Genomic DNA, 25,904 nt, shown 5'->3' on the forward strand with positions numbered 1-25,904 from the left:
TCGCCGTTTGCTTTTCCGTGTCGAAGTACATGAACATAGCCTAAGTTGCATGCAAGGGGTTTTAATCTCTGCGTTGCATTTTGTTGGAGCCTATAACCGCAGGAGGCCACTACTCAGAAATGAAATATCGCGTTCTTATTTTCTCTGCATGTTACAGAAGGATTCGCTTATTGAAAGCACATCTATCATTTGTTAAGACTTAAGAGACACCATCATGCCTCTGATTCTATCAGTTTTGTCAAGTATAATCATGGAAAAGTCAGGCTGTTAAAACTCACGTTCTATAATCACTGCAACGTCAGGAAAGTAAAAAAGTAGCCCCTTTGTCGAGTAGGTGGACAGGACTTATTTATGTTTACTGTTGATTCATATATCAATTGGTTAAAATAATGTTTTGGGAGGAGGGATAGGTTGGGTGGTAGGAAGAGAAAATATAAGTGATAGGTTCCAGATTAATGATCTCTCACTTACACTAAAAAAGAAAAAGAGTTAAAAATAATGCATTTACTCATTTATTGCCAAGTCATTCGGATTAACTACCATGGTTTACGTTTTTATTAATTAACTTTCTATGTGCTTGATGCTCGTTTAATCTGAAATAGAACAATTTGGCCTTTTGAGTGGTGTTGTGAGACATTAGATTTGTGCTACTATTTGTTTAATGGTTTTTCTAACAAATTTTCGATGGGCACTTGTTAATATATCTAAATACCATATATATACACACATATTAATGATTATTACCCAATTTTGCATTAATATACTTTCCATGATCTAACCTACCCTCCCTTATTTATTTACTTTTCCTAATTAATCTTACATTTTTAAAAAAAATGACATTTAAAGTATATTTTAGCAAGTGCCTAATGAGAACCCGTCAGATAGCCCCTTGTTTATTAGTTTGGTCAATGGGTGTCACCAATCATTAATTAAGATGATTTCACGTATTAATTTTGCTAATAAGAGTCAAACTAAATTAAAAAAATGTATAAATGAAGGGGTATAATGAACGATTTTGTATATTAAGTGTAATTTAAATGTCTTAATGTTTGCTTCCATAACACTTCCATTAAAATAATTCCTTTTTTTTTTGTTTACATTGACAACTATCTAATTTAGTCCTATTCCTTGCAATGCCAACTATCTAGCTTACTTCTACTCTTTCTATCTAGAGTTTTTTAAGAATAAAAAATACTAAAATTCTTGTATGATGTGTTAGGCGAGATTTGAATCCCACTGACTTAATGCATAGGAGAGCTTTAAAGAGGCTTTTCCTGGCCATTGGACCAAGGCCCAATGGTCATAGCTTGAATTATGGATTTTTGAACTGCAAGTTTTCCTTCAACATCTGCAGCGTTCAATGGAGGTTCATTAAGCCCATTGAGTCATTCTCATTCACAGCATTGTAGTCTGTCTTCCTCACGAGTTATGGGCCAACGGACTTGTTTCAGCCATTGCGCCAATCTCCCAGACAATTAGCCCAACAACTCTGCTCTCGAACACGTGAAAATGTAATCGTGATGGGCCTTGTTCACCATTATCTGCTTACATGAAAGGACCGTCATGTGTCTAAGGATTACGGGGTTAACGTTTGGCACTGCTAGTCTGCTCTCAATTTCCCCTTTAACATTATCTTTTAGTCACTTTACCCTCCAAAACAAATGATCAAACTTAACAGAGTTTGTTAATTAAACTGAAAAGACATATTTAACCCTTAAAATTATTATCACTTTATCCCCATAACAAATAGTCTCATTATCAATTTACCCCATATAATTATTTTTTAGACAATTTATCCTATTATTAAACCAATTTAACAAGTTAAAAAACTTTAGAAGAAAATGCCCTCTTCTTTACATAATAAAAATAATAAAAAATTTAAAGTGACTCTTCTCCTTTTTAGTATTAAGAAAAAAGTCAAAATATTAATTTCTTTTTCTTGGCAATTTTATTAATATTGAAAAATAAATAAAAAGATGGAGAGGGTGAGGGAGAGAGAGAGCTCAATTATCTTTTTAAAAAATTATAAATAAAAAAGAATTAAATACTTTTATTATTTTAAAATTATTTCACTTTTTTGTTTACCATCAAATTTCAATCCTAATCTCGACAACCTTAAAGTAATATGATAGTGTTAGACTTTTCTTTATTTTCTTTTTTTGCAAAATCTAATTTTTTGTCTCCTTCTTTCCTATCTCTTTTTCTTTTCCCAGTATTAATAAATGTGAAAAAAGAATTTTGAGAAAATCCTTTATTTTTATATTTTTCGATCTCTTAAAGTAAAAAATAAAAAAAGAATAACCATTCCAACATTTTTATTTTTGATTATATATAAAAAAAAAGGGTAATATAAATTTTTTGACTATACTAGTTAGATTAACGATGAGGTAAAATGCCTAGAAAATAATGTTAGAAACTAAAGTGTTTGTATCACTATAATCTAAATGAATAAAGTGATAATAACAATGTAGTAATACTATACAATAAAAGAGTATTTTTGTCCAAAATTTCTTAACATGTTGAATTGAATTACTTATGAGAGTAAAGTGATTAAAAGATAACGTTAGGGGATAAACTGATAGTAGTGATATAGTTAAAGAAGGTAAAATGATAATAACCCTAATATTTATGATCACATGAAATTTCTTTAAAAATTAATTTTACTTTAACCACCTGTAACTATTCATGACTATTTTTACTTTTAACTATTTAAGTATAAGTTTTCAACATAATTACTTCTAAACATTATAACTACCAGTTATTTTTTGATTGCATACATATTGAGTGAATATTGAGCACTAGTAAAGGAAATAAGGGTCATCGATATCCTATGCGATCAGGGGTTTGGTATTAAAAGGAATGTTAACATCTATCTTTTTAAAAATGGATTAATCTGACAGTATATATAGTATCAACATTAGATACATGATAACTCATCTAAATTTAAATTTAAAATTCAAAATTTGCTCATGAAAAATACACTTTCAATATTTACCATAATCTATTCACATATTATTTAAAAATCCTCCCACTCCTACATAATTACCATTACATAACTATTTCTATGCTCCCCAATTAACTAATTAACTAATGAATCCCAAAAATCTCTCAAACTAATTTTTTATTTTATATATCTTTTTTATTTTTGGAAACAAATTTACATTACAATTTTCTAAAAATAATGAGTGTGTTTGGATAGCCAAATAATGGCCAAAAAATATTTGCTTACATTACAAATATAATTTCCAACACACAATTTATCTTTTCAATTACCTTTTTATTTCATAGACATCACAAAAAGTACTACAGTAATTATTTCAAATATACTTACTATTTGTTTGGATTCTCATTTTTTTTCAAAATTTTTTTTTATTTTTTTGATGAACACATTTTTAAATCACATACATTAAATCGTAACAGTGTATATATATATATATACAAAAATTTTAGAAAGTAGCAATTCAAACGGATCAAGACAAGAAAAAATGTACTGCTCAAAATAGTCTAGTTTAATCGTCAGACAGGGAAAGACGCAGTGTTCAAAAATAGTACTACTACAATAATCAATTAAAAACGAAAAAACACAAAAAGGGTAGACTACTCATAATTGATAACACTGCTCGGGAAATTAAAAAAAGGGAAAACCCGAAGGTGGCAATGTATCTCCGCTCTCCGGCATATGCGTTTGGAAACAGAAGCCGACAAAACAATCAATCGCCATCCGCCATCTATTAACTGTGTCGGGAAAGCATCAATCGACGGCTCAGGCCTTCCCACTTTCCCTTCTGCCATTGGTGAAGAATCACATCGAAGGTCCCGCCGGGAGCTATTGGGCCACGTTGCGATATCTGGAGAGATCCACGTAATTAAATAAGCAAACAAAAAGCAATTAAGAAAATGGGGGACAGGGTTGGGCTTTAAATGAAGGACTGGTGCGGAAGGAGTAGTAAGAAGACACTTGTCGACTGCAGCAAGGCTTAACCCATCCGGCGAAGAAGAAGGAATCGACACGCCTCCTCACGCCTCCTCTTCCCAACGCCCTTTCTTCTCTCTTTCTTTCCCAGTAAGGGTAAAATCGTCTTAATATGTCAGCTTTCCCTGTAATAGCACGCTAATTTGTCTCCTGATTTCCACTGCTGCAATGCTCCCAGTAAATAATCTCAACAGCAATGAAAATTATGAAAATGATTAATGATTTCCAGTCTGATTCTTCTTCTCATATCCGTTGATTGATGGTGTTTGCTTAATTTTTTTCTTCAGTGATGAAATGTGTGTTTTTGGTTTTTATTTTTTATTTTTAATTTTGGCATTTGTTAGTAGAATTTCCTCCTGCTCGAGAGTATTGTTATGGTGCATACTATTTTTTTTTTAAAAAAATCTTTTTGGTAGTAAATCTGTTATTCTTTTATGGGAATTGGATTGAATAAGGATCTGAATTTAGTGGAACTAGATTTGTAGTAAGTGGGGTCAGTTTTTGATCTGCATAATCCAATTCAGCGGGACAAGATTTCGTTCTTTCTAATCTGATCTCTTTCCTCCTTTGATCGTGTTATTTTCCCTTTAGGTGATGGTTATAGTGTTCATTTGCATACGTTGTACTGAGTTGATGCTAATTTAGTACATCAACAGACTCTTAATATTGTATGTTGGCAGTAGATAATCCTGTTATATTTTAGTATTGTTTGAAGGCTAGATAAGTTTATACAATCTGACACACGGTTTCGAAATCTTCATTACAGTGATTCAGATGGGGTTTGGTAGCATTTATTGGTGATTTCTAGAGAGTATATACTGATTTATGTTCGTCGAAATTGAGAGGATGTATAGCAGTACTTACGTATACTTGAGCTCTGAAGTATGATTTGTATGGCTTTATGCATTTGCTATTTTGGTTTGATAGAGTAGGTTGACAAGAAAAGAAAAGAAAAGACGTGAAGCATTTTAGCAAGTTAACTTGCATGGAAGTATCGATAGATTAGAGGTACTGGGTTCTTAGATCTACTTAATTTGCTTTCGCTGCTAACTAGTTACAACCATTCTTCTTTGACCAGCTCTTGGCAGTGGCACTTCTTAGTGTTCTTATGACATGGGGTCTTGTTTGAACTTCGACAACACGGGGAACATAACACAGCCGGAAGGTAATGTTGGGAGGCCTGGTGGAAACTTTCCGTTAGCACGGCAATCTTCTATTTATTCAATGACCTTTGGTGAGCTTCAGACTTTTGGCAGCTTGGGAAAGGACTTTGGTTCTATGAATATGGAGGACCTGTTAAAGAATATCTGGACAGCCGAAGAGACTCAAGTTAATGCTACTGTTGAGAGAAATGGGACCACCCCGGCCGGAAACTTGCAGAGGCAAGGCTCTTTAACATTGCCACGCACCCTAAGCCAGAGGACCGTTGATGAGGTCTGGAAAGATTTGTTTAGTGGAGGTGCAAAAGATGGAAGTGGCGGTGGGTCTTCAAACTTGGTGCCAAGAGAACCCACTTTGGGTGAGATGACGCTGGAGGAGTTTTTAGTCAGGGCAGGTGTTGTTAGAGAAGATGCTCAACCTACTGGAAAGGCAAGCAATGGTGGTTTTTATGCTGGTTTGGTTCAATCTGGTGGTATTGACAATGGTTTGAATATTGGGTTTCAGCAACTTGCTCGAGATCAAGGAGTTTTGGGTAACCAAATGGCAAAGAGTAAGAATGCACTTTCTAACCCGTCTAATCTGATTCTGAATGGAGATGGGGTTAGATCTTCCCAGCAACAACAGAATCAGCAGCCGCCGCTGCAGCCTCTATTTCCCAAGCAAGCAACTGTGGCTTTTGCCTCTTCTTTGCCATTAGGAAACAGTGTTCAGCAGATAGGGAACAACGCTCAGCTGGCTAGCCCGGGGCCGAATGCTTCTGTCGTTGGAATGACAACTGCAGCTTCTACTGTAGCTCAAGGTGGTGTCGCACCAACTGGAGTGATGGGTATTGCAGGGTTACGTGGTGTGACAACAGCAGCTGCAGGAGGGTCTCCAGGAAATCATTTGCATTCTGATGTGATTTCTAAAAGTAGTTTGGATTCTCCATCATTATCACCATCTCCTTATGCTTTCAATGAAGCGGGTCGAGGAAGGAGATCATCTAGTACTCTAGAGAAACAAGTTGAGCGCAGGCGTAGGAGAATGATTAAAAACAGAGAGTCTGCTGCACGGTCACGAGCCCGGAAGCAGGTGAATTTATTAGAAAAACCATTGTGCCTTTTTAGGTCAACGTTGCTGTTTTTTTGAGCGATTTGATTGAATCTCCTTTAATTTTTATGTTTTTATTTGTGGATCTGAAACATGTTCATTCGTTTCCATGTCTAATGCAGCACTTTTGGGTGTGAGGATATGATAAACATGTCACATTTGGATTACCATGATACTGGAATACCGAGCTCTACCAGTTTTGCATCTTTGTCCTTTTCCAGTTTCTACTGGAACGTAGATTGTTATAGTGTGTTAGTGGTTGTGACTAAGAGATTCTATTGATAAGCGAATTACTCGTTATATCTAAGATAAACAATATGCTGACTGTAACGAGACTGTTATGAGAAGAATGAAAAATTGGTGGCATGTGTCTAGATAATTTGCTTGCTGACATACAACAAACTCAGGTGTCATCTTGAAGTTTTAGACGTTCTTACATCTTACTTTACATTTGATTGATTTATCTTACAGTAACTTCTTGTAATTTAATGACTTTCCTTTTTAGATCGGTAGTTGACACTTGGTATAGTAATACCTTTCTCAATTTCTGACATTGGGTTATGCAGGCGTATACTTTAGAATTGGAAGCAGAAGTGGCAAAGCTCAAGGAACTGAATGAAGAGTTGCAGAAAAAACAGGTAATGTAGTTGGAAGTTAAAATGATAATCTTTTTAAAATACTCTAAAAATATGTGGAGAGTGATGGAGCTTTTTAATGTTTCGAATTTCGTTGCAGGTTGAACTCATGGAGATGCAGAAAAATCAGGTACAGCCTCTTCTATTTCTGGTATCTTTTAGGTCCGGCAGTGGTAACTCCCGCACTGAATGAAACGCTTAAAAGAGGAGGAAGTGATAAGGAATAAGACAATGACTGTTTAATTGAAGGACAATTGTTGGAGTTGCAAGGCAGTAGTATTGTCGCTGAATAATATCTGGCGCTGAAATTTCACAGCATACAATTTTTGAATACCGTGCTTCTGTTTTACTATTGAAAGTAATTTGCAGTTTCTTAGTAGTGATTTGAGTAGCCAAGCTTAGTTGTTGACAATCTTAATTATTTTTTCCCAGATGTTGGAGACAATGAAGATGCCGTGGGGAGGTAAAAGAAGATGCTTGAGAAGAACGCTGACAGGGCCTTGGTAGAACGGGAAGATAAAATCCTTGACAAGAAGTACTAATTCTAGGGCAGTACGAACTCGAGCATTGTTTAGATAAGTGGATTGGAGTAGCTAGCTTGTTATGATCTTTTTTCTGTCTCCGCCTGTAAACATGTTAGGTAGCTTTGTGAACAGAAGCAGGGAGTGTGGTGCAGTGAATAAGGGAACCTATTTGTAGCATAAGATTTTCCTGTTTGGGGTTCTGTTTGCTTCTCCCTTGACACAATAGTAATAGCTAGCAGGATCTTAAATCTTGTTGTTCTTGCTGACATTTTGTAGCTTAATCTGTCATCTAAACAAGAAAAAAATGTAGGGGATACGTCACCTGTATCTGAATAATCCTCTTCCTCTTAGTAGGAAAAGGATAAAGCTTAGTTTGACGCTACATATTTGACTAGCAGTCCTTCGGCCGTCATTTTTTCACATAACTTCTGTTGGGACAGATAAATCAAGTCAAATTTGAGTTCTGGTTTGTGTCGGAAAACTTTATTAAATTGGGCCCAATTGGATTTTGGTTTGATTAATATAAGATTGAAATTTATTAGTAACAAAATTCAAATTATTCGTACTTAGACTTGATATATATCAAAAATCTAACTGATAAGGGTACTTTTTTAACTGCAAGTAAGGTTGGAATTCCGACCTACCGTCCGGAGAGGAAGTCAAGCATGCAGTATTTTGCATGCTAGCATGTGATGCACAGACACGTGAAAAGGCGCAGACACTTCTAGCATTTTGACCAGGCCAGTTTAATGTCGAACCGTCCTTGGTCGTCATGGATCACAATTCACAGCAATAGCGCGTCACATTTGGGTGTCGACATCTCGCATCATGATATTGATAGGTATCTGTGATCATAACGAGTTGGACTGACTCCACATATTGTTCCCAAAAACAAAAGAAAAAAGAAAGGACTGTGTGCATCAAACAGAGTATATATCCAGATTCATGAGCCAAAAGAAACTCCCCAGTTATCTGATGGACTTTCTGTTACATCACAGCACTTCTCTCACACAAAATTGTCCGTGTCAGCAGAGACTCATTCTGGTGGCGTTGGTAAAGGATGAAAGGAACTCTCTGTTTTGTGTCAATGTTTTAACGGTCTGTTGAGGCAGAGGAATGCAGATTATGTCTTTGCAGCTCTTATCACATGTCAGACATTATGATCTCTAGGCAGTAGGCCGGATTCAGGAAATTCCCAAAATTTATCCACCACTGCAGCTGCAAAAGTGCATCCTGCAGAAGCCCATATGAGGACAGCAGCAAAGTGGTTTACGGCATTTGATTACTTGCAAAGGCATAAAAAAATAACTTCTCAATAAAAAACTGACAATATTTAAATTCGGAATGAAAATGTGTACCTCATGGTTTTCGCCACTTAATATTTCATGGAACCACTACAAATTTGCCAGAAACACCTCGTTGCCGAGCAAAAGATATCAGCTCATCCCAACCACTTTTTCCACATGAACAAACTTGTTAATACTTCTTAAAGCTAAGTCCCAAGCGTCGCTTGTTTCCAATTGGGGTGGGTAGGCCACCCATTTCAGGATGAACCTAGAGAGGCAGTAGTCCCTTTTTTAGGCCCTTGGGTACTCAAAGACAAGACCTTCTGCAACACTCCTTGCCCTTGAATGCCCAAACAGCTTACCCACAATAGCCAGTCCAAAATCTGTTGCACTAGCAAGGCCCTTGTTTGCGATCACCTTACCATCAATGACTACTTGTGCACCATCAACCACATTACTTTCCTTGCTTAGAACTGATTCAGGTACTGCAGTGGCTTTCTTATCCTGTTAGACAGGGGAAGCATATGAGTTCGATATCATAATGTCAAAAAGCCCAGACTATGGCAATATTAGAATGCTGATTTCTACCTTGAGTAACCCCTGTCTTTCAAGTATTGCACTTGAAGAGCACATTGCACCAAAAATTCTTCCACCAATTTGCTGTTCTTTCAGTAACTTCCTGAGAACCCTGGATTTGTGCAACCTTTCGGCTCCACCAACTCCTCCCTAAAGTTCAGTACCAGCCAACTACTCAAAAAATGAAAAAGTATCATGCTATTACAAATTAACTTTGTATTGAAGTACTTCTATCATTCACTCTAGTTGACAACGAGAAACAGGAGTTTCTAATATCTGAAGTAGGGCTTGATGTACAAGCACAAAATCCAGCAAGTTCATTCAGCAGGATAAGAGGTTAAAACCACCAATTCTGTGCATGAATATACATGCAAGAACAACCATGTTTAATGTGGATTGCTGCAGGTATTCCTGCCACACTAGCTCCTGATTATAATTTGACTAAACCAAGACCAAATTCTGAAGCAAACTAGCCCAACTCTAGGGGAAAGACAGATGCAATTGAAAGATGAGAAGAAACAGAATCTCACTGGCAAAATTATCAGATCATAAGTGATCTCGGCAGCTGCATTAATCAGTTTGTCTGCAACAAGTATTATCCCTTGTGATGCCAAAATCTGGGTAGATTTTTCCACTGAAGCAACCACAACACTGGCCTTTGCTCTCCTTAGGATATCTATAGTGGTAACTATGTCAATTCCTTCACAACCATTTGCAACTGGAAGGAGGACCTACAATGTTACAAGTGAAAAAAAGTTGTTACATCTGTAACCCATCTAAATAGTTCAAAAATTTCTTATGAATAGATTAAATTCCAAGATAACTCCTCAAGATAAACACTAGTTCTACACACGTCTCAGTATCACTCCTCCAGATATAGATGCTACTGGAAAATTGCGCTCATTCAAGACAACCGTACAGAGGATGATAATTTTATCACTAGCATGCTGATGGTAAGAATGAAAATAAAGAAAACTGGACATTTCTATTTGTAAAGAAATGAAGAAAGCAAAAATATTTCATGACCAAGTAAATTTAAGATGCTATCCATTTTACAAAATAATGCAGAACCAATCAAAATAAAGTTCAAAAAGAAACAATTCTAAGAACCTTAGGCCAACTTAAAAAATGTAGAATGACACCTTGGGAAAGATAAACAGTGCTGACTTACTTGAGGGGTATGATCAAGAGACCAATGGGCTTCATTGAATTCTTCTTTCTTATGACTGCCACTGTCATTCACTAGCTATACAGAAAGAAGTAGGAAACGTTACTTAAAGCCAATAAAACAGAAAATAAGTTGCCCAGAGCTAATTGCAATTAAATTTATGCCTTGAGACAGGCTAAATGGAATAGAAAAACAAGGTTTGTTATAAATTTAGAAACTCTTAACTTCAAAAGGAGGCACATCTGCTTGGTTCAGATATTTCTTGGCTAAGGTGTTCATTATGAAAAAGAAAGGAGTTTACTTAGAAATATGTTTCTCTATCTAATCAAAAATTTTGATACACAGAACATTCAATTGAGTAAGAGTTGCAACTCAAGTAGTTAGCCAAAAATGGAAATTGAGGAAAAATACTGCCAGTCATGACGTAGAAGGAAAGGACCTTTTACATTTCTAACAAAGAACAACATGCAAATTGATTTTCCAGCTAAATCTTGGTGTTAGAATAAGGTAAGAAACGATATAGTTCAACAATATTCCTTTAACTTAATTCTATTTTCGTAAGTGAAAATTTAGCCTAGGAAAAATTGTCATACTAACCAATGAATCCTTGATTTCCTTGGCAGCAGTCTCACCATACAGCTGGCTCACTAATGATATAGCAAATTCAAAAGAAGTGCCAGGGCCACGACTTGTTGTCAGCTCTCCAGAGACCTGGTTATTAGACTTAACAGCCCAGAAGGTAGGGAGCTTGTCTATAAATGCAGGGTGGCAAGTCGTCTTGCAGGACAAAGCAACATGTTAACTAGATAAACAAAAGTGCAAGTACAAAGAGTACATACATTTATCAAGCATTAATAAACTTGTTGAAAGTTACCTTCTTCTTCCTAAGAAGGCCCCAAGGCAAAAGTGTGACAGCTGGAGCAGCACATATTGCACCATACAACCGTTTCTCCTCAGCTTGTTTGCTAGTCATCTTCTGGAGAATTTCACAGTCTCTTAAACGTGCAGACCCTGGCATTCCACCCTAAACAGTAATCCACAACCAGTCTCTCACAATTCACGAATCTATAATTGCTAGCTTCAACGCTAAAAGAAACGGGAAAAAAGTTCAGTGGTCAAAGCGGTACTTGGTCAAAACGTGATGAAATATTGGCGTAGCTAACCACACAAAAAGCAGCTGAATACTGAATTATGGAGCAGAAAGAAAAACCAACCGGAAGGGCAATTAGATCAAAGATTTGATCGGAACAAGCAGAGACAAATGCATCAGCAACCAGCCTAGTGCCTCCAGAAAATTCCACCTCTAGTCGTTGCTCCACAGAAGCCAGAGTCACCTCCGCGCCCGCCCGCCGCAGAACATCAACTAATATCACAGCCTCCATTTCTTCTGAGCCAAACCCAATTGGCACCAAAACCTATCAGCCGTACAAGAAGAGGAGCAAAAGCTTAAAATGAGTTCCCCAATAATCGCACCAATTCCAACGTTAACTAAACACGGCACGAAGAACCCAGCCCCAAAAGAGTAAATAAATAATCAATAAATTCCAAAATTAAGAGAAAAAAAAAAGAGAATAAACCTTCTTGGTCTTAGGAGGGTTTTCATTTGCTGCAGGAGAAGGGGTGGGTATGGAAGCCGTTGGGCTTGGAAAAGGGGTTTTAGGAGGTTTTGAAATGCTTGGGGTTTTACGCTGTTCGGAGACTGCAGCAGCAAACACACGAAAGCCTAAGGCCCGGAATGATCTTGTGGAGAGGGACGCCAAACAATGGTGGTCGGACTTGGGAAGAGTTGTAGGGATGAAATACAGAGGAGTTATTGAAGTCCTCATTTTTTTCCCCTTTTTAATTCTCCAAATTTTAAGTTAGCTGAGAATCAAAGGAATTATTTGCTGTTGCTGGGGGGAATGCTGGAGTTCGTCTTCCCCGATGGAATCTGTGTAATAATCCGGACACTTGAATCCGGGATGCCTCAATCGCTAGGCAAGCTAAAGAGTTTCAGGGTCCTTTCTTATCCTCTGCAAGTTTATTTGGCCAACGAGTTGACTAGGCAGTAGTGAGTAAACTGTTCATTTCTCATACTTATTTTGTGACTTCTTTTCTTCCTTATCGTAATTTTGGCCCCTGTTGTCCCTTCAATTGCAATACAGCATCATCAAATCAAACTTCTAACTATTACAAGTTTCCGAGTCAGTTTCCCAATTTGATTTACTAGCACAAGTGACCGATTTTTCTACAATGCAAAAAAGTTCTATTTCTATGAGTGATTGGGAGTGAAATTTGTTATTTAAAGCATCCTTCAAACCATAGCTTGGTCATTTATGAGTGTGTTTGGATTGCTAAATTATTTTAAATAATATTTTACTTGTATTATAAATATATTTTTCAATTCACATCTTTATATTTTTAATTAACCTTTTAATTCATATATATCACATCACAAAAAGTTTTAAATTAATTATTCTACATAATATTTTAAATAATATTCAATCCAAACACTTTTCACATTCTCATTTAAAAATGTAGTCAAATAAAAGGTCTTTGTTTCCATAACGAGACACGTTCCATTCTATTTTACTATTTGATTTTTTCCAATATTTTCTTTTTTCTCACAAAAAAAATACACTGCTTGAAAGTTAAAATAGTACAAGATCATAATGTTTTGATAATAATGTATTTTGGCAATCAAGAATTCATTATACTATATAAGATTGAGTTTTTGTCAAAAAATAAGTTGAATTTCAACCGCATAGATGGAGATTTTTTTGAAAATGTGAAATATTGTGTATTAATTTAAAATTTTTAAGTACAATTTAACGAGGCATGTATTTGGATATGTTTACTGAAATGACCTCATTTTAATATATTTAAAGTTGTCATTGCTGAGTCATCTGAATATTGATGGAACGTGTAATGAGTGTGCAACCGTTTTTGCATTTTGTACAACCCATATATGCTTGTGTGTTAGTGTAATTACCAGAATATCTCTTAACTACCAATAATTCCCCATTTTAATACATTTAAGGTTGTCATTGATGAGTCATGTGGGTATTGATAAAATGTGTAATTAGTGTGCACCTGTTTTTGCATGTTATATAACCCATATATGTTTATATATTTATGTAATTACTGGAATATCTGTTAATTATCAATTATTCCTCTTTTCAGCCGCGGGTAACCATTTGAGATGTTGTTTTGTCTAAAACGTTTCAATGGTTGCCGAACTGTTATGAATGTTAATGGTTTGGTCGGCACCTATTTCTCTATCATTTATAATCTGTATTTATGAGTCACAAACGTTGATTAGTTTATCCCTTTTCAACTTCGGGAATTAAGTTTTCCCTTTTTGCCTTTGTCTACGACAATCTGGCTCATCATTTTCTCTTCCATCCGAGTTTAACTCTGAAATTATCTATTATTTCATAATTAATTACACCCCAATTTAATTGCTGAACCGTTTGTATGTTTATGCCCAGACGGTTGATTATCAGTTTCTCCCTGTTAGCATTTTGGAATTGGGATAATTCTTCCTGTTTTCATACTAATCAACTCATAATGCTCTTCAGTCGCAGCTACTCCTGATGGTTCAACTTGAGGTCCACCCCCTCCCCAATTTTTCAATTTCTCCCTTAATTTTGTCGGTATATTTTTAGTACCTGCAATTAGCAATTTTATTGCATTGCTAACTGCAAGATATCATTTTTTTTTTATAGATTCGGTTGCCCTCTATGATTTGACTTGGTTGGTTATAATCTTATAGATTTGGAACAACAGCAAAAAAGAGCTTTCAGTGGAGATTCTGGAATAAGGTTAACTTTCTGTGTTGCTCTACCTTTCTGTATTATCACCGACCTTCAATTTGATACCGTTTTATTGTAACGCTATGTGAATTGATTGGTTATATCGTTTATCATTGATTTGAGTGTGATGTGTTCACTTTACTTACTGCTAAATGTGTTCTTTATTTTATATTGTATGAGAACAAATTTTTATGCTGTATTCCATGCCCGAAATTGCTATAAAGTTAATAACAACTTAATCTATAATGAGAAGAAGCAATATGAGACTTGCATTCACTAATCTGTCAAATGCAAGTTCGTCAAAGGTACCGGTTAAACATAGGATCACATCAAAATGGATTAGTAGTGCTACAAGTGTACACAATAGCGGAGCACTTGAGAGATCTCTAGGAACTCAACTCTCGAAGAGCTTGTTGTCATATCAAAAGTACACAACCAACTATGCAACCACATCAACATCCTAGAGTTCTGGCAGTGCAATAAACGTAACTGAAGTAGCAAAAAAATCCGATTTTATCTCTCAAGGAACGGCAATAGATGTCGCAATGACAGAAATGGAGACAAGGAAAAGAGTCGGCCCAACCAATTTGGACACCTCATCTTCTACAAAGTACAGTGAAGGAACCAGTGGTGCAATACCTACACAACAAAATGACGGAACCACCAAAAAGCAACACAGCTGAGTACTTAAGGCTGCCTATTAAAGTATCTAGATTAGTCTACTACTATTACTATCACTAAATAAGGGACTGCATGGTGCCAAGATTATAGCTATTACTTTCTTTGTTTTCAACAATTTTTGCTTTATGGACTATTACTATTGTTTTCGTTCGATTACTTTATGGACTAATTTTTTTTGTAATAGTAATTGCTTCTCATTATTTGATGGCTATTTCTTTTCATAATGTACTATTGTTTGTTAAAAAAAAAAACCTCCTTTCCCACAAGCACCAAACACCCGCGCGATGCACGGGCATTTCTGCTAATTTATTCTTATTATGTCCACATATTGCAATATCAGCAGATCATGACCATTTGAATAATCAATATATAAAACAAAGGCTCAGACCTAAAGCCATCTAACTTATATCTTACAGCTCTAAATAATGAAAGATCACTACTTGACATACATTGTGCAACAACATTAGTACTATTATCTTTCATAAGCACATTATGCACTAACAAATAGTAAATACAAACACGCACACGTGAACGCACGTGCACATATATGTATATATGCATGTACATATTAAAAAAAGATAATGTTATTGGACAAAGTAATTGTAAAATTAAGTTAATATAGTCACTATAAAATTGAATGTGACAATAGGATGAGGGGAGGAACATAATTACCCTTTTATAAAAGAAAATAATAAAATAAGGAAGCGAGTGCAATGATTGACACCTATTCCATATAATTTAAAGTTGTTGAAATCCTAGCAAGTAGGTAACAATTGCTCGATTTCAAGGTTCATTTTGAAGAAGATTTTAGTAAATTATTTAGGATTTTTTTAATTTCTGAAAATTGTGTATTTAATTTGATAGTTTTTTTTTAAAAAAATTGTTTTGTATTATTGTTTGATCATATTTTTACATAAACAGAAGTTAGGTAAATAATAAAACAATTCTTTTACATATAATCTTCAATTGAAACGCAAACATTAACATTTGTAGGCGAAGAAAAAAGAAAACTTTACCTATTTAAACCCTTTTGAAATTGGAAGCAATTCAAAAGCAAACAAAAACATAAAAACAAAAAGACAAGGAGGGGAATTGAAAGGTAGAGCTGCAAATTTTATTTTATTTAAAAAAAAAGGGGGCAAATCTTTGAATAATGCACTATATCTCAAGAGTGATGCTACCACGGCGGAGAGAAATCCTTGGAAGAGTGGATATGTATTGATGACATTGTGGACAATCCTTGCAAGCAATAATAGAACAACCCCAACCGCAATATAACAAGTGGAAACTCCAACCCGGGACAAAGCCCCACCGCCACCGCCACCGCCACCGCGTCAGTAAAAGCACGAGAGTAAAAAATGGCTGGAATCTTAGCCAGACGAATTAGTACTGGTAGATTTAGTTCGTTATTGGGGGTGCGATGCAGTCCAGTTCAGCGGCAGTTAAACAACCCGGGCACCTACATTTTCCCCCGGAGCTTCTGCTGCTTAGGGGTCTTACCCGACACCATTAATCGGAGCTCCGAATCATTCCTCAAGAACTCCCAGGTCATGGAAGGCATTATATCCCAACTTCACTCCAATATTCAGAGGGTCCGAGCTAACAACTTTGTTTCTGTTGGGTTGATTTGTCGATTGAACAATATTGTCCTTGGGTTTCACTCAATACTTGCTTGTCATGATTGATTACAGGTTATGGAGGGAGGAGGAGCGGAAGCCGTGAAGAGGAACCAGAGTAGAAATAAGCTTCTTCCTAGAGACAGAATTGATCGCCTCATCGATCCTGGTTCTTCGTTTCTTGAGCTTTCTCAGGTACAAAAAGCCAATTTGTTACAAACTAGAGCGAATGCTGTGTTCTCGATCTTGTGAGAAATACCGGTAATTATACTGCTAAATTAGCTCGAGTAGTTCAGAGTTTACCAATTGGAGGTTGTATTTGATGATGCTCTGTCACACAAGTTGAATTAGCGTTGATCTTATGTTACTATTAAAAACAAGAATGTAGGAGCTGAGAATAAGTTCTATATTTTCATTGGATAGTTGCAAAGTCTGAGATGTCCTTATTTTTCTTGCTGGCCTTAAATTGTTTCCTTAGCATGTAATGCTTTGTTTCCTATGCCCTGCAAAATATTCGAAATGCTGAAAGTTGCAATCTAGAGATTTGTTTCCATTTCTCGCTCTTGGGAGGTTCATTTGAAAAATAAATTGCAAGTTATAGTTTCTCTCACATATTTTCTTACCTTTCATCCTGGATGTCATGTTCAATAATTTCAGCTTGCTGGCCATGAATTGTATGATGAGCCATTACCTTCTGGTGGGATAATTACCGGAATTGGTGCAGTACATGGTAAACTATGCTTGTTTGTGGCAAATGACCCCACTGTGAAGGGTGGAACTTATTATCCCATCACAGTCAAGAAACATCTCAGGGCACAAGAAATTGCCTCACAATGTAAACTACCATGCATATATCTTGTTGATAGTGGAGGTGCTTTCCTTCCGAAGCAGGCTGAGGTTTTTCCTGACAAGGAAAACTTTGGTAGGATATTCTACAATCAAGCTTTGATGTCTGCAGAAGGTATTCCCCAGATCGCTTTGGTGTTGGGTTCTTGCACTGCCGGTGGGGCCTATATTCCTGCAATGGCAGATGAAAGTGTAATGGTTAAAGGAAATGGTACCATATTTCTGGCTGGACCACCTCTTGTAAAGGTTAGTAAGACTACTTTGTTGGGTAATGCCTCTTGGTCTTTGATGATTAATTTGGCTAAGCAGTGGTAATGAAGATTGAGGAGCTTGACTGAAAATTTTTATGCCGTTTTATGTAGATTTATATGAGTTAGCATCTTATCCATGCACTATGTATGTCTCTATTAGCACAAAGACAGATTGATTAGTATTATTTCTAAAATAGAAATTTTTATAGGCTGCCACTGGAGAGGAAGTGTCGGCGGAGGACCTGGGAGGTGCTACTGTACACTGTAAGACATCTGGCGTTTCAGACTACTTTGCCCAAGGTGAATAATCACTGCTTCTGGTCTCTTTCTTGTTTTTGTTTTTTAGAAAAGTAATTTGGCCATTAAATAATTACAGGATTCCTCTATGCTCCAAAAAAATGTGTCCAGTCTTGTTGTTTCCTATTATACATGATGTCATATGAATTCTGCATCTATTTTGCAGACGAACTGCATGCTCTTGCTATAGGAAGGAATATCGTAAGGAACTTGCACATGGCTGGAAACCATAATGTATCTCAACACAGGACATTTGATTACAAAGAGCCACTGTATGATATAAAGGAACTTCGGTCTGTTGCACCAGCAGACTTTAAGCAGTCCTTAGACATTCGATCTATTATTGCCCGTATATGTGATGGAAGCGAATTTGATGAATTCAAGAAACTGTATGGCCCTGTGAGGCTTTTCTCTTCCTGAAACTCATTATTCTTTATTTTGAAATGTTGATTTTGTTTTTCTTTTAAATCTTGTGGTTTGATAATTCTCTATTGTTTATAAAGACACTTGTAACAGGTTTTGCAAGAATATATGGGCAGCCTGTGGGAATAATTGGGAACAATGGTATATTATTCAATGAATCTGCCTTAAAGGGGGCCCATTTCATTGAATTGTGTACTCAGCGTAACATTCCATTGGTCTTCCTTCAGAATATTACAGGATTCATGGTATGTCTGGACTGATGTGTTATACTGTTTTAAGTACTCATAAATTGTGTTTTCAATCTAATAGTGAAGTTTGGAAAGGAATCATATCTACCGAGGCATTCTTGTGTTGTATAGCAAATCAGTTCCACAAAAAGAGTTGGTAGGATTAAAAGCCTGTTTCTTGATGGTACCACAAGTTTGAACCAAGAAGTTAAAATTCACAAGTCCAACTGCACAAATTCAATGTTTACACTTAAGTTTTAGATAAGGGAGGTGATGTTCCAAGTCCTTGAGTTGTAATATTGAAACTATTGCTTGTTTATTTCTTCAGTTATCCACTGAATGCTTGCAGTTATTATGGTAGTCTTGTAACTCCCTTCTGTGAAATTCCCCACAGTTCCTTTATTTTCAACTCTCTCTGTTTTGCCTGTGAAACCTGTCATCCTGTTTTCGGGGACCTTTCCTTGTATCCCAGCATAATTTTGGAGAGTATATTTGTGGCAAGAGAAAGCAGTTGACAATATGCTGGCTGACGTAAAGTTCAATCATTGTCTCTAGTGTGTAGCCTTAAAGTCTCAATTTTGCTTCAAGTAATCTTAATGTCTAATTGTAGCTGATATTTGTAAGTCTGGTATTTGGCTGGAGTTAACTCTAGGAAATTTAGGTGGTTGTTGGGCATTGACATCTTGGATGGCATTCCTTGTTGACTTTCATTGTCTATCTAAAGTGTGGACATATCTTACTGGAGTTTCTGTAATGGATCTTTTTGCACATAAGAATTGTTTCTATTTCATATTGCAGGTTGGGTCTAAATCTGAGGCAAATGGTATAGCTAAATCTGGAGCCAAAATGGTGATGGCAGTTTCTTGTGCAAAGGTTAGCCATTTATTCTTATGTGACAGTTTTTAGTTTCGTATTGTGTCTTGGCCTTCTGATTTCAAAGTCCAGGACCTAACATGCTTTTCAATGTGTTGCAGCATTAAGAGTTTCTGAAACAACAATTTCCTGTAATAGATTTTGATCATAAAATCCTTTTTAAATTGCTTCAATAGGATCAGTTATTGTTGTGTTTGAAGTTTTTCCCCTTGGTAATTACATTACTAAAAAGAAGGAATGTGTGAAAAGAAATGATATTTTCTACTCTCTCATCTTGGAATTGTATGTCATGTAGGTTCCCAAAATCACTGTTGTTGTGGGTGGAAGCTTTGGAGCTGGAAACTATGCTATGTGTGGACGAGCATATAACCCTAACTTCATGTTCTTCTGGCCAAATGCTAGAATATCTGTGATGGGAGGTGCTCAGGTAGTTTCCTTCCATCATTATTGGATATGACTTTGTCATAATCCTGCTCTACTGTTAACATTGTGGAAATATCTGGGATTGTCAAAAATGTTTTTCACTCAGTTGCCTAAAATGCTGCAATATTACAGGTTCTTTAAGAACTTTATTTATAAAGAGAGTTGTGTTTTTTGTATTTCAACTGTTGATGTGACTCGTTTCATCTCTCCAGTAGCCTTCTAAACTCAACCTTCTCAAGTTGTTTTCAACCTGCGGAATATTTTGTAGGTCTAGTATGTTTTTGTGTGTGCCCACCTGTGCTCTGTGTGTGTGTGTTTTTTTGTGCGGGGGGGGGGGGGGGGGGTGGGTGGGTGGGTGTAGTATAGTTCAGTCCGAATTATAACCTAAAGGTACGCAAATCGTTGCCATAAACTCAGATATGATGAATTGGATCCCCAATTTGACCACTCCTAGGAAAAACACAAACTCATTTTTCTCATGCTTGCTATAAGTAGTTGATTTCAGTTGAAAATTGGGAGACAGTGTAAATTCAGTGCTCCTTGGTTTTTGTTTCTCAATTTTATTGCATAATGATCTTCTTCCTTGGCATCACAATGGTGAATTTCCTTCTTAAAACCAAGATAACATTGCTCCATTTCTACTTTTTTTTTTTTTGGTGTTGTTTTTTAGGCTGCTGGGGTTCTGACGCAGATAGAAAAGGCCAACAAGAAAAAAGCTGGGGTTCAGGTAGGAATGTGGTTTCGAAATCTTGCAATGATTTTTCCCAGAGCACCTACTGGCATGTTTTATGTTTTACAGTGGACAAAGGAGGAAGAGGAAAAGTTCAAGGCTGATGTTGTGGAGGCGTATGAAAGAGAAGGCAGTGCTTACTATTCAACTGCTAGACTTTGGGATGATGGGATTATTGATCCAGCTGACACAAGAAAAGTCGTAGGCCTTTGTCTCTCTGCCTCCATGAACCGTGGCCGAGAAAATACCAAATATGGTGTATTTAGAATGTAAAATTAAGGCTCTTGTTTTTCCCAACAAAAAAAAAAAGAAAAAGAAAATAAAAAGAACATGCTATCCCAGGAGAGGACGTTTTTACCTCCAAGGATGCTGGTTTAGAGCTTTGAACCTGGATAAACCATACCGGACAGGATGCAAGATTACTTGATGAGATGGATGATTCTTTTGACAATTTGCCAAAAAATGAGCCTTTCTGAGTGTCCGTTTGGCGGAATCCTGACTGTCAATATGCGACTAATGATCCATTCATCTTCTTGATCAGAACAAGTCCAGATGATCTGGGACGGTGATGACAGTGTCAGCTATAAAAAAAAAAAAAAAAAAAAAAAATTGAGCCAAACAGTGTGCACATGGGAATGCTTGCTTCATCTCTGGTTTAAAGCTGGCCTTTTGTAGTTGAAACCTCATGTGTCATCTTAAGGACCTTTACTTGTATTTTGATCCGCGTCGGAAGGTGTTGTCTTTTTTTGTATACAAGTAAATTTCTGGTACAATCACAAGGTGGCGTCTGAAATCCCTGTATTCCAATCCGGGTTAGTTCAAAGGACGCTGGAGTGTCACTGAACAGAGCATCCACGTGGTAGTTCCCCGCGCCCCAAAAAAAAATGTGAACAGCTCCTGGAAACGCGCCCGTGGCCTAATGGATAAGGCGTCTGACTTCTACTCAGGCGACTGTGGGTTCGAGTCCCATTGGGCGTGTGTTTGTGCCAAACGATATATGGAGTAAATTGTCTCATCCTTTCCCCGTAAAGGATTGGAGAAATGATTAATGTAAACAAAATGGGAAATTCTCACCTGCTGCATAAAGCTCTCTACGACCCATCTCGTTTTGGTCGGTGATCTCGTCTGTGTGTTTATTCTCCTCCGCCACGGACACACAGCCATTCAACTCATTGGAGGACAACCTTCTGTCCCTAACTACAACACCTGAAAATCCCCTAAATACTACCCCATTTACCCACGTGATTTACCTATACATGCTAAGCCTGAGCCTGAGCCTGAGCCTGATTCGTTTCCCTCGGCAGCATCACCCTGTTTCTCTGCTACCGCTGCATCATTCATTTCCACTCTTCTAGTTCTAATTTCCTTCAAAGCTTTTGCATCTGCTCAAAAGCAGAATAATTGGAATCATACAAAAGTATGGCTTGGACGTGTGCTGGCTACCATTCAACTGCGACGTTCTCGTCCCTTTACCCTCCGGTTCTCCAAGACTGCGGCTTTTCTTCACTGAGACCGCAGACTCTACGGCTGCTCAATCACCCAACTCGGTTCTCATTTTCCCACCAAAAGGGCTATAGGCTTCCACAATCCCCTTCGCCTTTCACGATTCTCTGTCTCCGTGAGCCCAAAGGTAAGGTTCCCAAGTCCCTCATTTTGATGCTCTGCGTAGTACGCCTACGATACTAGTATTAGTTATCGTATCATTTTGGCTTCTGGGACCGCTCCTCCCCCACTTTTTTGGGTGGGGTTGGGGGAGTTCAGTGGAGTAATTGATTGGATGGAAGGACTTCTTGAATAGTTTTTATACTCCCTTTAGCAGATGGGTATGAAGGGTTGTTAGTGAATAGCTGATCAAATTTTTTCCCTGGTGTGGATCTATCTGAATACCCTTTCGTATACTTTATGGTTTGGTTTTGGGATTTAATTAGCAGGAGACTGATGAAAACGAAGAGAAGAGAGGGAAATGGGCAGTTTGAATTCAAAGTAATCTATAGACCATTTGTAATTACTATGCCTGATCCCTAATTCTGAGACAGATAGATTCATTTTCATGTCCGTGCTACCCATCCACTAATCAGTAGGATCTTCAGTAGTTTCAAAGTTTCGATTTAGACTGCAAAATGGACCTGTAACAGCAAAATTTGCTTTTGCTTGTCAAGTTTTGGACCTTCTTGTTGCTAATACGCGTAGTTATTAGTTATAGCATCATTTTTCAATGTCCATCACGGGCAAATCAATACATCGCATCCATTTATTATACAATATAAGCCTGGTTGATATCGTCCAGAATGCCTTTACGTGGCAATGTTCCAAATCTCTACGAATTTGTTGTTACTTCATGCTGGGCTCAGGAAAACCTTGCAAACAACTCTGGCCATGTATTTCGAATCTTCTTTATACACGGTTAGGATCCTCAGCCCCCTTACCCAGCCTCCCTATTGAGCCTCACAGACATTTTTTTGCCACATATCCAAATTTATCATCTAAACCTCACGTGAGATCTTACCTCCTATCGCCTGCAACTCCATCACAGAAGCAACTTTTGCAAGATGCTGAAATGAATAAGACTCGTGCTTTTGCTTAGTTTCATTGAGTGTGTTTGGACAGCCAATTATTTGGCCAAATATATTTGCTGACATCACCATTACAATTTCCAATACACCTTTTTATCTTCCCAATTACCTTTTTATCTCACATACATCACATCACAAAAAGTGCTACAGTAAAAATATTTCAAATAACTTACAATCCAAACACACTCATTGTTCACGTAAGTCTCCTTTCTTCGCAATGTCATAAAAGATTCCATCTTTTCAGAAAAAAAAAATAAAGCAAAAATTTGATAAAACACAGTAAAAAGGAGCATATTCCGAGAAATTAGAAATCAGATCTGTTCCCTACCTCCCCCAAGATTTCATGAAGTTCTTAAAGCCTTCACCCATTTGAAAAGATTGAGATCCAAGTAATTTTTGTTGGAAGTATTTGTCCTCGCCCATTAATTTCACGATCTCAATATGTTGGGTATACTTCATTCTTCATTCTCGTTGTTTTAAATCTATTATTTTTTTAATCTGATTTTGGTGTCATAGAATACAAAGTAGATTCAGTTCCCATGAAGAAAAGTTCTTTGTTTCAAACTCTGGAATAGAAAAGAGCGTTGGGATGTCTAATTTATAGAAAGAGCAAAAATGCAAAATCACTTAATGCTTAGGTGACAAACTGGGACACATGGCAAAAATACGTCAGTGAGGCTCAATAGTGGGCTGGGTAAGGGGGTTGAGGATCTTAACCACTTTATACAAAGTATTGTAGTTCTATTTTTTCTTGGGAAGTTTTTATTCTATTTATTTTACTTGGGGAAGGGTGGAATTTAAGAAACAGAGGGGGAAGGGCGTTTTGAACCCAATACCTCTAACTCCTTTGTCTCAACCTCTTTATTGAAAGGTTGTAATTCTATGTTCAATCAATTCTTCCTTGCACCTTCCTTTTCTCATTTTAAAGTTAGTCCATACCAATAGGTGTTGTATGTGAAACAGCCTCTTTCCCACCATTCAGCAATCATACTACCAATAAGGTTTTTTGCATAATTTCTGCAGCCGTGTATGCCAGTGTCTTCCTTGTGACTCTAGCTTACTTGATGGGTGTAAAGCTAGTTGGAAACACATTTTGAGGGGGCAAATGCATTTTACCTTTTTTTGTAAATGATTTTATGTAACCCAAATTTTGCTTTGATAAAAGAGAATTTTGTATGGCTTAACCAATTCATTAGCTCCACTAGAGCAGTGTGTTTTTGTGGATGTCAAATCCTTTAGTTCTGACTGGGATTTCCCCATCTCCTATGTATGCCTTGTTCAGGTATCTGAAAATAGGTAGATAAGCAAAGAAAACCAGGCCTTCCAATTTCTGGTATGTGGTTGTTTTGGCAACTTATGAAATTGTATTCTAGGACTCCAAAGAAGTATAGATAGTTAATTATGCAGATTTAAAACTGAACATGTTTAAAAGGCTGGGTATTATGAAATAGCTCTTCTCCTGTTCTGAATTGAAGATATTGGGTAAGAATGCAATTTTTTAACATCCAGCAAAGTTAAAGACCTAAACATGCATTTCTTCCCTACAGGAGGCCGTTGAGATGACTGTTGGGCCTTCGAAAGGTCTCAGTACTAGGAATGATATGCAGTTGTTAATGGAATGGCAACTAACAAATGAATTGTAAGCTGTGTTTAACAGTTATGGTTCTTTTGCTTTTTAGAATAGGTCGTGCTTCCTGTCATGTACTCACTTCAGGGGTATGGCACGCCTGTGTGGGAAATAGTTGGTTGTTCATGACCTTTACCTATAAGAATGCAATTCCAAGGTTGATTTATTGTTGGCCTTCAATACGCATTCTACGATTGTTGGACGGTTGTCATGTAAATATAGAAATGGATGCTTAAACTTGCTCTTTTCTTTTGTAACTTGCAGCTATGGCGGTCACTGGTAGGTCGTGGGACAAACTGATCTTAAACAGTGATGTACCAGTTCTTGTTGAGTTCTATGCCAGTTGGTGCGGGCCTTGTCGGATGGTGCACCGGGTGATTGATGAGATTGCAATGGACTATACTGGCAGATTGAAATGCTTTGTGCTCAATGCGGATGATGACTTGGAAATTGCTGAGGACTATGAGATTAAGGCTGTGCCAGTGGTCTTGTTGTTTAAGAATGGTGAGAAACGTGAATCTGTCATCGGTACCATGCCCAAGGAGTTCTATGTGGCTGCAATTGAAAGGGTGCTAGCTACATAGTTGTAGATGTAGTCATGTTCAAAGCTTCCAGGATTATTGGTCAAATTTTATGTACCATTGGCTCAGCATCTTTTGTTTTATTGATTTACTCTCTCCAAAGGATCTGTAAATTATTGGTAGATTTGGTTCTCAGTTTCCTGGGGAACGCTGGCAGTCAGAGGACTGCTTTTTTTTTTTTGGTCCAGCCTTTTCAAGAAATACAGGAATACGTGTAATGTTAGTCATCAAGATTATGAACTTGCTTTTTAGTATGTTCCCTTGATGCGATTCATTTGTGAGAAAGTTTTGTGGACATCATTTCTTTTTGTTTTGCTTTCTATAAATATATAGATGGATTGAGATTCTTTTTGGCTGCCAAACTGGATGGCTTGCACGGAAGGTTAGCTGAAAGTTCTGAATATGATAAAGGAAAACAATCTGATACATGTGTCACACATGTATAAGTTTCTTGACAATGCCTTGCAAATGCTGTCTTTGGATATTAAAGAGGAAGGAGAAATGGACAAACTCCCAGTTGTTGAGTAAATCATTAGAACTCAACACATGC

General features: G+C 36.9%; 4 protein-coding genes and 1 non-coding gene across 11 annotated transcripts; 4 read left to right on the forward strand and 1 right to left on the reverse strand.

The window, feature by feature from the left end:
• Window positions 1–3,904: 3,904 nt before the first annotated feature.
• Window positions 3,905–7,630, forward strand: LOC113726435 (ABSCISIC ACID-INSENSITIVE 5-like protein 5). 4 transcript variants are annotated; one of them, XM_072074795.1, is made up of 6 exons: window positions 4,066–4,150; window positions 5,052–5,138; window positions 5,219–6,205; window positions 6,790–6,861; window positions 6,959–6,988; window positions 7,291–7,630. In XM_072074795.1, the coding sequence occupies exons 3-6, from the start codon at window positions 5,252–5,254 to the stop codon at window positions 7,363–7,365; spliced, it is 1,131 nt and encodes a 376-aa protein (XP_071930896.1). In that variant the 5' UTR covers window positions 4,066–4,150; window positions 5,052–5,138; window positions 5,219–5,251; the 3' UTR covers window positions 7,366–7,630. The 4 variants fall into 4 exon arrangements, with proteins under 4 accessions (XP_027105950.1, XP_027105951.1, XP_027105952.1 ...); XM_027250149.2 differs by lacking the exon at window positions 4,066–4,150 and adding an exon at window positions 3,905–4,063 and having other exon boundaries at window positions 5,052–6,205; XM_027250150.2 differs by having other exon boundaries at window positions 3,916–4,069; window positions 5,052–6,205.
• Window positions 7,631–8,187: 557 nt separating this feature from the next.
• Window positions 8,188–12,473, reverse strand: LOC113726433 (protein DJ-1 homolog C-like). Of its 2 annotated transcripts, XM_027250147.2 has the most exons (9): window positions 11,990–12,473; window positions 11,627–11,827; window positions 11,287–11,436; window positions 11,010–11,189; window positions 10,416–10,490; window positions 9,775–9,975; window positions 9,257–9,394; window positions 8,741–9,172; window positions 8,188–8,615 (listed from the first exon to the last, which is right to left on the reverse strand). In XM_027250147.2, the coding sequence occupies exons 1-8, from the start codon at window positions 12,236–12,238 to the stop codon at window positions 8,960–8,962; spliced, it is 1,407 nt and encodes a 468-aa protein (XP_027105948.1). In that variant the 5' UTR covers window positions 12,239–12,473; the 3' UTR covers window positions 8,188–8,615; window positions 8,741–8,959. The 2 variants fall into 2 exon arrangements, with proteins under 2 accessions (XP_027105948.1, XP_027105949.1); XM_027250148.2 differs by lacking the exon at window positions 11,990–12,473 and having other exon boundaries at window positions 11,287–11,498; window positions 11,627–11,765.
• Window positions 12,474–15,955: 3,482 nt separating this feature from the next.
• Window positions 15,956–21,024, forward strand: LOC113726432 (methylcrotonoyl-CoA carboxylase beta chain, mitochondrial). 2 transcript variants are annotated; one of them, XM_072074793.1, is made up of 10 exons: window positions 15,956–16,434; window positions 16,579–16,698; window positions 17,161–17,595; window positions 17,810–17,900; window positions 18,064–18,296; window positions 18,401–18,565; window positions 19,346–19,420; window positions 19,716–19,847; window positions 20,514–20,570; window positions 20,643–21,024. In XM_072074793.1, the coding sequence occupies exons 1-10, from the start codon at window positions 16,246–16,248 to the stop codon at window positions 20,844–20,846; spliced, it is 1,701 nt and encodes a 566-aa protein (XP_071930894.1). In that variant the 5' UTR covers window positions 15,956–16,245; the 3' UTR covers window positions 20,847–21,024. The 2 variants fall into 2 exon arrangements, with proteins under 2 accessions (XP_071930894.1, XP_027105947.1); XM_027250146.2 differs by having other exon boundaries at window positions 15,959–16,479.
• Window positions 21,025–21,175: 151 nt separating this feature from the next.
• Window positions 21,176–25,654, forward strand: LOC113726437 (thioredoxin M3, chloroplastic-like). Of its 2 annotated transcripts, none has more exons than XM_027250153.2 (2): window positions 21,176–22,203; window positions 25,038–25,654. In XM_027250153.2, exons 1-2 carry the CDS (start codon window positions 21,993–21,995, stop codon window positions 25,355–25,357), a joined length of 531 nt encoding a protein of 176 aa, XP_027105954.1. In that variant the 5' UTR covers window positions 21,176–21,992; the 3' UTR covers window positions 25,358–25,654. The 2 variants fall into 2 exon arrangements, with proteins under 2 accessions (XP_027105954.1, XP_071930897.1); XM_072074796.1 differs by lacking the exon at window positions 21,176–22,203 and adding an exon at window positions 24,024–24,785.
• On the forward strand, window positions 21,479–21,551 carry TRNAR-UCU (transfer RNA arginine (anticodon UCU)). Its single transcript has one exon. It is a non-coding gene; the product is annotated as a tRNA-Arg (tRNA).
• Window positions 25,655–25,904: the final 250 nt, after the last annotated feature.

This window comes from Coffea arabica, chromosome 2c (genome assembly GCF_036785885.1).
Source record: "Coffea arabica cultivar ET-39 chromosome 2c, Coffea Arabica ET-39 HiFi, whole genome shotgun sequence".
Lineage (NCBI taxonomy): Eukaryota > Viridiplantae > Streptophyta > Magnoliopsida > Gentianales > Rubiaceae > Coffea > Coffea arabica.